Source organism: Cnephaeus nilssonii (genome assembly GCF_951640355.1).
Source record: "Cnephaeus nilssonii genome assembly, chromosome: 13".
In the NCBI taxonomy this organism is placed as follows: domain Eukaryota; kingdom Metazoa; phylum Chordata; class Mammalia; order Chiroptera; family Vespertilionidae; genus Cnephaeus; species Cnephaeus nilssonii.
This window is the reverse complement of record NC_137084.1, coordinates 47,041,307-47,054,207: the sequence shown is the minus strand read 5'-3', so window position 1 is coordinate 47,054,207 and position 12,901 is coordinate 47,041,307. Positions and strand designations below refer to the sequence as shown.

Sequence of the window (12,901 nt, the reverse complement as noted above, 5' to 3'; positions counted from 1 at the left end):
TTTCCAGGCTCGGATTTTATGATCAGACTAGAGACCTAGCATGCAAAATCGTGCGAGACCCAGACCTGCTGTGCCAGAGGGACCCCAGACCCGCTGTGCGCGATCCCGCCACTCGGTGTGAGCCGCGAGCCCCGCGCCACCACCACCACGAGCAGCTCACAGGCCGGGGAGAGGGATCGAGAGGTGCTCCATGCACCTCCTCGTGACTGGTTGGTCGTTACGGCATTCCAGCCACTGGACTTTGATAATAGATTAGTTTTTGGCGATTAATAAAATTGTTTCTTTCCATGTGACTTCAAAGTAGGTGGCATGTGATTATAAGCGTGGTTTCTGGGCAAAATCAGATGAGTTCCATCTCTGTTTTCAAGTGCCACTTGTTGAATATAAAATCATGACTAAGGAAGTACTTTAGAGTTAATAATGTACAAATACAAGGTATTATTTTTTAACTACAGGCCTGGTGCACAAAATTTGAGCACCGGTGGGGTCCCTCAGCTTGGCCTGCACCCTCTCACAATCCGGGACCCCTCGGGGGATGTTGGACTGCCGGTTTAGGTCCAACATCCCTGAGGGATGTAGCAGTGTGCGAAGCAGCAGGTGGCCAGGGAGGAGCCCGAGCTGGAGTCAGGTGCTGCGCTGTTCCCGCTCATCCCAGCCCCGCTGCACCTGCCGCCACTGCTCGGTAGTGCTGTCGCAGAGGCGGGAGAGGCTCCCACCACCACAGCTGCACTCACCAGCCATGAGCCCGGCTTCTGGCTGAGCAACGCTCCCGCTGTGGGAGCACACTGACCAGTCAGTGTGCATCATAGCAACCAGTCATAACAGTCGCTGAGGCTTTTATATATATAGATGGTTTCTGTACAAAATAGGCTTATAGTTCACCTGTGCTTGGCAGGAATAAGAGTGAACCACTCAATCCAAGGGACTCTGCTACCTCTTGGTTCTGGAGTGTAAAAAACAAAGGCTAGAGCAAATACAGAAATACAGGTGGGTGGGGGTGGGGGAATGAGCGTATAAATAACAGTACTTATATGCCAGGTGCATTTGATTCTATTTTGTTTAATTTCTAGACCAACCTTGGAGGTTGGCAATACTATCCCCATTTTATAGATGGTGAAATTTAGGTTCCAATGGATTAAATAACTTGCCAAAGATCACACAGTGAATTGCTAAGAATTGGTCAAATGCTAAAACCTATCTATGTTCCTACCATGCCACACTGTCTAGATATCATCTAGCCCCTCATGATCCACGGACCACTATCCCAGGCTGGTAAGAGGAGAGAGGGAGAGTTGTAAAGAGCAACAAGCATCCTAAAGGTGACCCAGCGACGAGTCACGAATTGGTGCCCAAAGGGAGGTAGTGAAGCATCCCAGAAAACCACGTCGCCTCACTTCCAGTGCAGGTCTAGCCTTTCTGGTCTCATCGCCAGGGCTAGCGAACTGCTCCGAGTCCTCATCACAGAGTCTGCCTTCTCTCGTGTAAAGGGATCTGTGGAATGCAGAAATATTAAAAAACCAAGTGAGTGTAAAACAACATCACTGAGGTACTGTCATGTTCCTCCTGAACAGGAAAAATAATGAAAAAGCTCAATGATGTTGCTGTAGGAGAAGCCTGGCAGTATCATAGCACTGTAAGAAGAATCATGTTATCAGAGCTGCAATAACTTCATTTACCAAAGGGAAACTGCAATGCAGAAAAGTAAGTTAGCCCTGGCTGGTGTGGCTCGGTTGGAGCGTTGTCCTGGAATGTAACAGGTTCGATTCCCAGTCAGAGCACATACCTGGGTTGCAGTTCAGGTCCCTGTCAGAGCATGTACAGGAGGCAACCAATTCATGTTTCTGTCACATCGATGTTTCTCTCTCTATTCCTCTCTTTCTAAAAATCAATAAAAATATATCTTCGGATGAGGAATAAAAAAAGTCTGGCCGGTGTGGTTGAGCATCGACCTATGAACCCGGAGGTCACAGTTCAATTCCAGTCAGGGCACATGCCAAGGTTTCAGGCTCAATCCCCAGTGTGGGGCATGCAAGAAGTAGCTGATCAATGATTCTCTCTCATCATTGATGTTTCTATCTCTCTCCCTCTCCCTTCCTCTCTGAAATCAACAACAACAAAAATATGTTTTAAAAAGAGAGAGAGAGACCTAACTGGTTTGGCTCAGTGGATAGAGCGTCAGCCTGCAGACTCAAGGGTCCCAGGTTCAATTCTGGTCAAGGGCATGTACCTTGGTTGTGGGCACAACCCCAGTAGGGGGTGTGCAGGAGGCAGCTGATTGATGTTTCTCTCTCATCATTCTAACTCTCTCTCCCTCTCCCTTCCTCTCTGTAAAAAAATCAATAAAATATATTGAAAGAGAGAGAGAGAGAAGAAAGGTAAGTTATCCGGGGTCATACAGAGCCAGGAGCAGAGCCCAGGTTTTTTAACTTCTGCTATGCCACGAAAATCAGTAGTGTTGTGTAGAACTGCTTCTCTTGTCTGTGAAGTAGTTTGGGGTTGATCAAAGAGTGGGTGTTCTACCCACGCAGTTCCCCCCTCTCTCCCTTCCCCCAGTTCCCACCTCCAGCCCAGGCTGCAGAATTCTACGCGCTAAGGAAATTCACTAGCACAGAGGAAAGGACTTAGACGCCAGTTAGGCCAGGGCTCATTTGCATCTCAGCTCTGACATTTCCTGAATAATCTTGGACTCATTTTACTTCTCAGGCCTCTAGCTTTTTCATCTGTAAAAGGGGATGCTAATTCTATTAGATAATATACAAGTGATTTAAACCTATAAAACTATTCAAATACCTGTTGTTGTTTTTACTACCACTGTTATTATTCACTGAAGAAACTGAAGCCCAGAAAAGTGAGGCCTCACAGCTCATTAGTGGTGGAACCAGAACTTGACTCCGAGCTGTTGACCCAATTCAGTTATATTCAAGAACCTCTGAAAGGCGACCTAGGGAGCCTTGAGGGGAGAGAGAAGCTAGGCTAAAGTTTGGATTTGGGGTTGAGGTAGTGGAAGGAAGAATGGCTGAGGAAATACCTGAGCAGAGCTCACCATAGACTCTGTTCGGGTCCCTGTTTAATCCCCATCATTACAGGTGGCCTGCAGGCAGATTATGAAGATAGCATATATGGCCAAGATCCGGTGTGATAAAAAGAACACCCAGCTCAAATTTGGGGCGGCCAGTCTTGCTTTTGTCCTCTTACTAGGTGACTTTTAGTGAGTCACTTCACCTCTGGCTTTCATTTCCTTGCCAGTAAAATGGGGATAAAAATCCTGCCCCACCTACCTCCATCTGTGGTTTTGAGATTCCCATGGACATGAACAAGGTTTATCACCAATGAAGCCAGTTTGTGGGAGCAGGGCTGGCAGGTGGTGTGGCCAAGTTTCTCCCCATCTACCCAGGAGTGACCCACCCATAACTGTCCCAAGTCCACTTCCTGTCACCGAGTGCCATCACCTGCTTATCTAGCTGGCTGCTCACCCACACCTCACAACCCCAACCCTTCTGTGCATAGACATATGGGCTCGGACTCCAACACATTTATATGTCCTCACAACAGAGCTTCCCAACAGGCATGCCTGCACAGGTAGCCGTCCTTTAGCTTTGGCTGGCTGCACCCGTCAGGTGCAGGAATATTGTGAGCAGCCTCACCTATCACCCCTAGGTGACATAACTTTTCACGTTCTGTGACTTTAAAAAACATTGGGTACATAGAATTCACACATGGAATTCACAATTTACCTGAGTAAAATACCCATGCTTATTAACAAATGTGCACATGCATAAACACATGTGCATACATCAGGTATGCACTCACAGGTCACTTTTCCCTCTGTCTCCATAACAGTCACTCCATTACTCAGCAATTCTGGGTCAGAAGGAGAGTAAGGCAGGCCTGGCCTTGGGCCTTCCAAGGTGATGTTCCCAGAACCACGAAGTGAGTGAAGGTAGCTCTGTCTGAGACACCCTCCCACTGGGTTGCACCACTGCTCCCCATGCTCCCCTGGAATGTCCCTCCATGGACCCTGACACCCGCTAGCATGGCTACCATTACCTTCCCTAGAGTCCGAGGCTTAAATGGCCTGTCCCGTTATCTCCTGGTATGTCCTCGTCACCTCCTCGGCTTTCAAGGTAAGGTGGGTGAGGATGTGGTGAAGGCTGGAGAAGTGCAGGTGGAACTGGGCTTCTAGGTCCAGCTGCCCCAAGACCTCCTCGTCCTCTTCCGTCTCTGCAGCTTCATTCTCAGCCTCATTGGCTCCACCACCTGCCATCTTGACCTGCCCCTCCTTCCGGGGCAGCAGCCCATGTTCCACATCCACGCGGATGGCCTTGAGCATGGTGAAGTAGTTGTAGAGACTGGGGGCTCCAGCCTGGGCCTCACACCCGTGTGCACTTGGCTGCATGTCCCGCAGAAGGCTGGGGAACATCACCACCTGCTCCATGTTCTGCACCACGGCCGAGTACCTGTCCATGACGGTCAGCAGGCAGTTCTTGGGGTAGCGGGTGGTGAGCACCTGCATGGTCGCTTCCTCTGGCACCCTGAGTCCGGCAGACTGCCCAGCACTGTTTCTACGCTGTTATTTTTTTTTTCTACGCTGTTATTTTTAACGTCTGGGAGTGATGACAGTTTGACAGGATGCCAAGACCCACCTGGTGGGTCAAAAACACAGCTCTGTTTTAGGCCAGTCCCAGTGCTTGGGCCCCAGTGCCTGTATTAGGCGATCTATCTGCCCAGGGGCTGACCTGCCAGCCTTCTGCATGTCATTTCAGCACTCCTGACCGCCTGGGCAAGCGCCTGGCTCCTCCTCCGTCAGCTCATGGGGCCAGTTACAGGGAAGCTTTGCTCTTTGGCAACTAGTGCATTGACCTCAGGGCAGTCACTAATTCCTTCGGGTCACCCGAGACCAAGCTGCTTCTTGCTGCCTACTTAGAGCAGCCTCCTAAGGCGCAGCTCCCTTCTTCAACCTGGGGTGCCTAGGCTGTGACATGAACGAGGGGGGTCATGAAAGAAAGCGCTTGGAGGAAGAGGGAGGGGGAGGGGGAGGGGGAGGGGGAGGGGGAGGGGAGGGGCAAAGAGCACTGAAATAGGAACCAGAAGCCCAGTCCTGCAGTTTCCTAGCGTGTTTTGGTTTTTCGTTTTTCAACACACTTATTCTGCACCTACTCTGCATCCATTTCTGCACTAAACCCTTTCACAAGTTATCTCACTTAATCTTCACCACAACCCTATGATGAATATTGAATCTTCCTGTTTAACAATAAGAACGCTGAGGTGTAGATTGCTAAAGGAACCCGCCCATGGTCCTGTTGGAGCTGGGATTCCAGCCCAGGACCACCTCTCTCCCACCTCCCGTCAGTGTTCTAGACCAGGTGAGGTTGAAAGAGTTGCACAAGGTCACTGGGTCTGTATCTTTATCTGTAAATTCGGGGTATTGTTGTGAGGATCGAATAAAACAAAGCTAAAGAAAATGCTTTGTAAGCCACAAAGCACAGTCCCAAATGTATTATCTGGGCAGATTCTAGGTTCATGCTCAGGCCCCTCCCAACTCTAACCTGTAATCCCACGCGTTACAGTGCTTCCTCTTTACCACTGGCCTAGTCCTTTGGCCAAAGTCTTGGAAGTTAATAATTCTTTTCACAGCCACATTATCACAATTACCAAACTGCGTTTGTTATACTTATGTAGGAGAGAATTAGGAAAACGAGGCCCAGAGGGAGGCTCAAAGTTGCACTGCAAGCTTGTGTCAGAGTCAGAATTCTGCTTCGGCCACCTGCTCACAACACCGCCTCAGGTGGAAAGATCTCTGGGTACTTTCTGCCCAGCAAGAGAGGAGAGAAGAGGAGAGCCCAGGGAAGGGAATGTGTCTCACCTAAGTGATTCTTTAAAAAAAAAAAAAAAAAAATATATATATATATATATATATATATATATATATATATATTAATTTATTTCAGAAGGGAAAGGAGAGGGAGAGAGAGATAGAAACATCAATGATGAGAGAGAATCGTTGATCGGCTGCCTCCTGCATGCCCCACACTGGGGACCAAGCCCACAACCCAGCATGTGCCCTTGACTAGTCCACAGGCCGACGCTCTATCCACTGAGCCAAACCAGCCAGGGTTCACCTAAGAGACTCTTACTCTCACCCCATGGCAGGAGCCCCTCTGCATCCCTAGGACTGACAGTTACCCACTCGCCTACTTCCTTCCACTCCTGTGGCCTGAGCGCCGAGAAAGTTCATCTTTATGTTGAACTGAATTCTACCTCCCTTTAGTCCTTCCCCCTTAAGTTATAATATTCACCCCACCCCCAAATCACTGGTCTTAACTCTGTTTCACACAATGCCCAGCCTCTAACTCACTCAATGCCCACAACACGAGGCAGAAAACACAGAAGTGTATTCCTTTCAGATAAGGAAACGGAGACTCAGAAAAGGGGAGGTAGTGGCCCAAGGTCTCAGAGGCGAGAGAAGGGGGCTCAGCCCAGCTCTCTGGGCCTCAGAAGAGAGCAGTTGCCCCTCTCGCCAAGCGCCCTTTGTGGGCTGGCTGTGTACACAGCTGCAGGTGACCTGGGTTCATCCTGCATTGGACAGTTGGCCTTGCCTCTTCAGAACAGAGAGGGCAGCCAAGTTCAGGCACCTGCTGTGAAGCGCAGAGCTTCCGCTTTAACCCTTTCTGTACTGCAGGTTATGGAGTGGGACAGAGTCCGGCCAGCTCTTCCTCCCTCTGGCTGTGTGGCCCTGGGCTAGTCGTGCTCCTCTCTGAACCTCAGCTTCCTCCTATGTCCCAATAACAGTCAGAGCAAACATTGATCACTATTCTAAGCAAAGTACTTGGAACAGAACTCAATCCTTCCAATAATCATATGTAAATGGTGTTCTCCATTTACAGAGGAGGAAATTGAGGCCTCAGAACACACACTATTAGTTTAAGGCAAGGAGGAGTTGGGATGAGTAATAATTCCTACCCATGGATCGTTACGAGGTTTGGAGATGATGTTTGTGAAATACCTGGTATATCGCAGATAAATATGCACTGCCTCCTGCCACTTCCCCTTTCCTACACTCTGCTTCCCCATTCCTCATTCACTCCTCCATCCTAGGGCTCGATGCACACATTTCGGTGCCGTTCATATCTGCCCTGGTGCCCAGAACTGCAAATACTCAGCGGATTCTGAGCTCCAAGGTCCACGGGTGTAAAGTAAAAGGTTTGCAGATCTCTGAAGGGAAGGCCCTTCCAGCCCTGGTTGGGTAACTCCTTCTGAATCCACGTGCAGGTCACTGAGAGCATTACCCTGCCTTAGTGCTGGCGCTTACAACCCAGCCCCATCATCACCAACTCAGAACTGAAAAACATGATGTCTCAGTTCCGTGCCCAGGGCTGGGAGAGCTGACTCTGGCACAATAGGCAGGGCAGGCGTGCCCTCCCTGCACGTGGCAGCCTCCTTCCTCTTTTACCCAGTGACCGAGAGCCACCCGGGCCCCTAGGGGCCGCCCCTGCCTCATCTATTCAACAAGGGGGCTGAGCTTGGTTAGGGCCTCTCCAGCTCAGACTTTGAGGAACTCCACCTGAGCACATGGGCCCTGCGCCCCCACGGTGGCACCCCGCCCCTGTGCTTGCATGCTAAAGCCAGTCTGTTCCCAGACTTGTTGCTGGACTGGCCCAGAAGGATGGGGTGAGTGAGTAAATGGGTGTGTTAGTGAAAAAGGGAGAGTGTGAACAAACTGATAATTGGGGGGACAATTAGTTGTGTGAGCGAATGAGTGCAGAACTCTCTGGTTGCCCTGGGAAGGAGGGAGAAGCCAGGGTCGCCCAGCGTTGCCCAGCCAGCAGGCTACAGACAGAGACCGCCCCCAGGTCTACATGGCAGACGGGAGGCCCTGGATAAAATTTTGCTGAGTCAGCAGCTGCCAGCCATCTTGGATTAGAAGACGAAGAGCAGGGATCTAAGGGGAGAGGCTTGGCTCAGACAAGTCCTAGGAGTGGGGAGAGGAGGAAGGCAGAAAAGGGAGGTGGGGGCTTCTCAGGGGCTGCTGTGGTGCAGGACCCGGTGGACTCAGGTGCCCCTGCTCTCAAGTTGCCCCATCCCAGGGTTGGGAGGTTATCTGGTCCAGCAAGGCACTGCAGGTGGGAATCCTGGCAACTGAAGGGAGGGAATTAGCAGAAGCTGGACTAGACCTCAAGCGTCTTTCAGTATCCCCAGTGTTCTCTCCTGCCCTCAGGTGGGGGAAACTGAGGCTGGGTAAGGCATTGTCCTGGGATGGCCTCCGCAGAGCTGCCAGTGGCCTGCAGGGCATCTGCATCGCCCACGTTGGACAAACGGAACTGATTCCAGATGGACCGGAGTCAAGGCCCCAGGGGCCAGGCCAGGAACACCATGTGAATGTGGTGCAAGGGTTAGGATGATTATGTCCTGCCCCAGGGCTGCCTGTCTCCAAGCAACCCGGCTGGGCGAGGACCCAGGCAGCTACAGAAGGGACTCAGACAAAGGTTGCAGCAAGTTTTCTAGTTTTTGTTTTCGTGTGTGTGTGTGTGTGTGTGTGTGTGTGTGTGTGTGTGTGTGTGTTTTAATATATTTTATTGATTTTTTACAGAGAGGAAGGGAGAGGGATAGAGAGCTAAAAACATCGATGAGAGAGAAACATCGATAAGCTGCTTCCTGCACACCAGCAACCAAGGTACATGCCCCCAACCGGAATCGAACCTAGGACCCTTCAGTCCGCAGGTCGACGCTCTATCCACTGAGCCAAACCAGTCAGGGCCAAGTTTTCTAGTTTTAAAAATGAATTTTAGCCCCAGCCAGTTTGGCTCAGTGGATAGAGCATCGGCCTGCAGACAGAAGGGTCCTGGGTTCGATTCTGGTCAAGGGCAGATACCTCAGTTGCATGCTTATCCCCGGCCCTGGTCGGGGAGTGTGTGGGAAACATCTCTCTCACATCGATGTTTCTCTCTCTGTGTCTCTCCCCCTCCCTTCCACCCTCTCTAAAAATCAATGGAAAAATATCCTTGGGTGAGGATTAAAAAAAGAAAAAGAATTTTATACACACATATCACCTGATATGGACGGGCCTCAGGCTGTTTTTCTTCCCATTGTCACTCCAGTCTGACTTGTTGGGACACATGGGCTCAAGGGCCAGGAGCTGTCCAGTCCCTGAGCCCCTGGTGGGCCAGGAGGAAGCCCAGAGAAAACAGGACATGGTCCCTGCCATCCAGAGCCAGACTCCCTCTGTCACCCAGGGACCTCATGGATTGAGAGCCTACTGTGTGTCTGCCCTGTGCTGGGCCTGGGGCTATAACAGGGCATGAAGCAGACAAGGCACCCCAGTCAGGCAATTCATATCTCGTGGGAAGAGCTACAGCAAACATATGTACAGATGAACACAATAATATCACACTGTGACATGTACCAGGAAGAAAATAAAGTGAAATAATGCGTTTGAGCCTTGCGACAGCCAGTGTGGTCTGCAGGCAGGCAGCAGCAATCACCAGGGAGCTCATCAGAAATGCAGGTTCTCGGGCCCTGCCCAGGACTTTCAGATCAGAAACTGCATTTCAGCAAGCTCCCAGGGAATGCTTATGGCCAGGGAGTCGGGAATTCACTCCAAACCAGCGATTATTCTCCCAGGGAAGAATAAATATTTGTGTTGACACCGGAAAGTTCTCAGCTCCTGGAAGATCTGTCTTCCAGGCAGCAGAAACAGCCAGTGCTACTGAACATAAACTATTCTCCTTAAAGGCACACCCTGCTCACCTGGTAACCTTGCAAGTCACTCTGCCTCTCCAGGACTCAGTGATCCACCTGGAAAATTGAGGAGTTGGACTAAATAGAAGCTCTTTTAAGGTTTAAAGAGAAAAGGAAAGGAAAGGAAGGAAAAAAAAAGAAAAGAAAAGGGTGTGAGGTTCGCGGGGCAGGGAACAAAGACAGAGAGTCCAGGCCAGTCAAAAGGAAGAACTTTTAATCTTGCACTCCCGGGAGAGGTGTAGACAGCGCCTGGGAAGGCACATGGGCATTTCTTTAATTATTGCCAGCTGAACCCAAGACGACAGGCAAAGCCTCGTGTTAGATACACATCTTACCAAAAAGGCAGACTTGTCAGTGTTATCAGCACTGACTCTTACCTTTGCCCAGGTGTCGGGTAGTGTGTTTTTGATATGTAAATCCAGTCAAGCACCAGGAATGCCTACTCAAGAATGGAAATGATCTCCTTTGATCCTAACTTTTGGTGAAACTTCCTGGTATTTGGGGGTATAAAATAAACTTGCTGTATCAGCTCTGGGTCCCTGTCCCTCCATCAGAGAGGACAGTGGTCCCACCTGGCTCCCAGCTTTTTCCTTCTATTTTGTGTCTTCTTTCTTTCTTCCTTCCTTTCTTCCTTCCTCCCTTTCTTTCTTTCTTTCTTTCTTTCTTTCTTTCTTTCTTTCTTTCTTTTATTTCTCAATCCCCAGCTCCTCTACTCAGGAACTGGACCTGCTCTCTTTCCACACTGGACTCGGTTCACTGGTCCTGAGGGTAGGGCCAGAGAAGTCGCGCTGGGCGGGAGCTGAGGCACTTTTTTTATACAGGTGTTCAGTGAGGGCGGAGGACCATGAGCTGAGGGCGGGCAGGGGTTCCAGGAATGGAGTCAATATCTGCGCCACCATTTGCCTGGAGCACTGGTCCGTCATGGGTTCCAGGAAGGGACCAGCATTTATGTTGCCATCTGTCTGGTGCACTAGTCTGTTATCTGCGTCACCATCGGTTGCATGCATTGGCTTCTGGAATTCCTCTGACCTAACAAAGGGAAGAAAAGAAAATCATCTGAATGGAGAATTTTGGGCATCAAAAGTTAAATGACTGCCCTAGCCAGTTTGGCTCTGTGGTCAGAGTGTCAGCCCATGAACTGAAGGGTCACGGTCTTGATTCAGGTCAAGGGCACCTACCTGGGTTGCAGGCTCCCTCGACTCCCCCTCCCCCCCCCCCCCCACACACACACTCTTCCCTCACCCTCTCAACCTCGACCCCCTGGCATGTGGGAAGCAACCAATCAATGTGTCTCTCTCACATTGATGTTTTGCTCTGTCTCCCGCCCCCCCCCCCCCCTCCACTCTCTCTAAAAATCAGTGGGGAAAATGTCCTCTGGTGAGGATTAACAACAACAAAAAAGAGTCAAGTGACCAGCTAAGAAAGCTATTTGCGGGAGTGTCAGGTCCCCTCTCTAGAGTCCTCAGGTCACCCCAGAAGGTCCAGGCTTTTTCTGTGACTCAGGAATATGGGTATCTCTGCTGTTCTGAGAATCCACTGCAAATTCTGCTGGTACAAAGACTGTGGAGAGAGGACCGGAGGAGACCCAGGAAGCTGGCAAGTCTTGGGTCCAGCCACTCCTCCCAAATTCCTCCCTGTCCCACCCCTCCCCAAGTTCTGGGAACACTCAGTGCCTCTTCCAGCTGATGCAACAAGCTCCTGGGCAGTCTCAGGGCTCTGGGCTGGCGGAATTGTAGAAAGAGGGATGGACATGTCAACAAAGAGCTCCTCAGTCAGTCAGGAAGGTCTGGATTATTGGAGCTGGGTGTACTCTTGTGATCCTGCAACCCAGCCTCTACTTTATGGATGAGGAAACTTGAGCGTCCAACTTATATGTCCAATCATGTTTTGTTCACGCCCCTGGAAGGACTTCACCCTCCATATGTGTCACTATAAAGCTATGGTACTTTAAAATTCTGTGACAAGACTAGTCACTCATACAGATAACATGTCTGTCTCTCCTCTACCTGGGAGCCCCAGAGGGCAGACAGACAAACTCTACCCTATGGCCCTGGAACCCCAGCAACTCAGGAAAGTTTCCTTAGTTGGTTGATTGAAAGGATGAATAAATGAAATTGTGGAAATTTTGTCTACCTTTGGTGTGCTCCCCAGATATTTCTCCACTCCTTCCTTCATTTTCTTTCCTCTCACCAAAGTTTTACAGAGGAAACCTGGCCACAGGGAGGGGTGGGATGGGAGGCTGCCAAAGCCAGGCCCAGGACTCCAGAGAGCTCAACTATGATGGGCCTTGGCTCAGCTACCTCCTTCTGGGGTGCTCCATGAGTCACCTGGGGATGGATGGGGGGTGTCTTACTCTGTGCAAAAGGCTGGCCTCCAAGCTTGGGCCTAGGCCAGAGTCCAGGAAGTGTCTGAGCGTCCTCTCCCCACTCTGAACGAGTGTTTGGCGATGGCTTGGTTGGGGAAGGAGGCCATGAGCTCATACACAAAACTTAGCCTATTGAACACCCTTCTTCCAGGCTTTCTCAGGCCTTCCAGCCCTCAATCTACACCCAGCCATCTTTGGGGTTTCCTTTCCTTTCCAGCCAGGGTTCACAGTGACTCCTGCTCTGGCTTCTCCATCGATTCCTCCATACACAATCAACCTTCCTTTGGTATAAGGAGGAACCACCCCTCCCTAGCTCAAATACCTTCAATAGTTCCTGCATTCGCTTCCTATAGTTCTGTAACAAATTACCACAAATTTGGTGGCTTAAAGCAACACAAATGTACTACCAGCCAGAATGGCTCAGTTGGTTGAGTGTCACCCTGTGTACACTAGGGGAAGGAATGGGAGGGGAGGGAGGCGGGCGGAGGGGTGTCTCGGTCGGGCACATATCTGGGTTGTCAGTAAGGATTGTTTTAAAAATTTGTTTTAATGTATTATTCCCAGAGGTCAAAAGTCCAAAAGGGGTCTTCCTGGCCTCAAATCAAGGTATCAGCAGGGCTGCGTTCCTTTCTGGAGGCTCTAGGAGGAATCCATTCCCTTGCCTTTTCCAAATCCTAGAGGTTGCCAGCATTCCTTGGTCTGAGGTCCCTTCCTCCATCTTCAAAGCCAGCAACACCTTCTCATATTGCCATCTCTCTGGCTCTCCCTCTTACAAGGGCTTTTGTCATTACATTAGGCCTG

The 12,901-nt window shown here is 50.3% G+C and overlaps 1 protein-coding gene across 1 annotated transcript; it reads right to left on the bottom strand.

Moving 5' to 3' along the window:
• Positions 1-1,184: 1,184 nt before the first annotated feature.
• THRSP (thyroid hormone responsive) lies at positions 1,185-4,572 on the bottom strand. Its single transcript, XM_079787609.1, has 2 exons — positions 4,048-4,572; positions 1,185-1,491 (listed from the first exon to the last, which is right to left on the bottom strand). Exon 1 carries the CDS (start codon positions 4,511-4,513, stop codon positions 4,067-4,069), a length of 447 nt encoding a protein of 148 aa, XP_079643735.1. The 5' UTR covers positions 4,514-4,572; the 3' UTR covers positions 1,185-1,491; positions 4,048-4,066.
• Positions 4,573-12,901: the final 8,329 nt, after the last annotated feature.

What these genes read in the sequence shown, in the direction of transcription:
- THRSP (XM_079787609.1), bottom strand. Translation starts at nt 4,513, where the DNA reads ATGCAGGTGCTCACCACCCGCTACCCCAAGAACTGCCTGCTGACCGTC.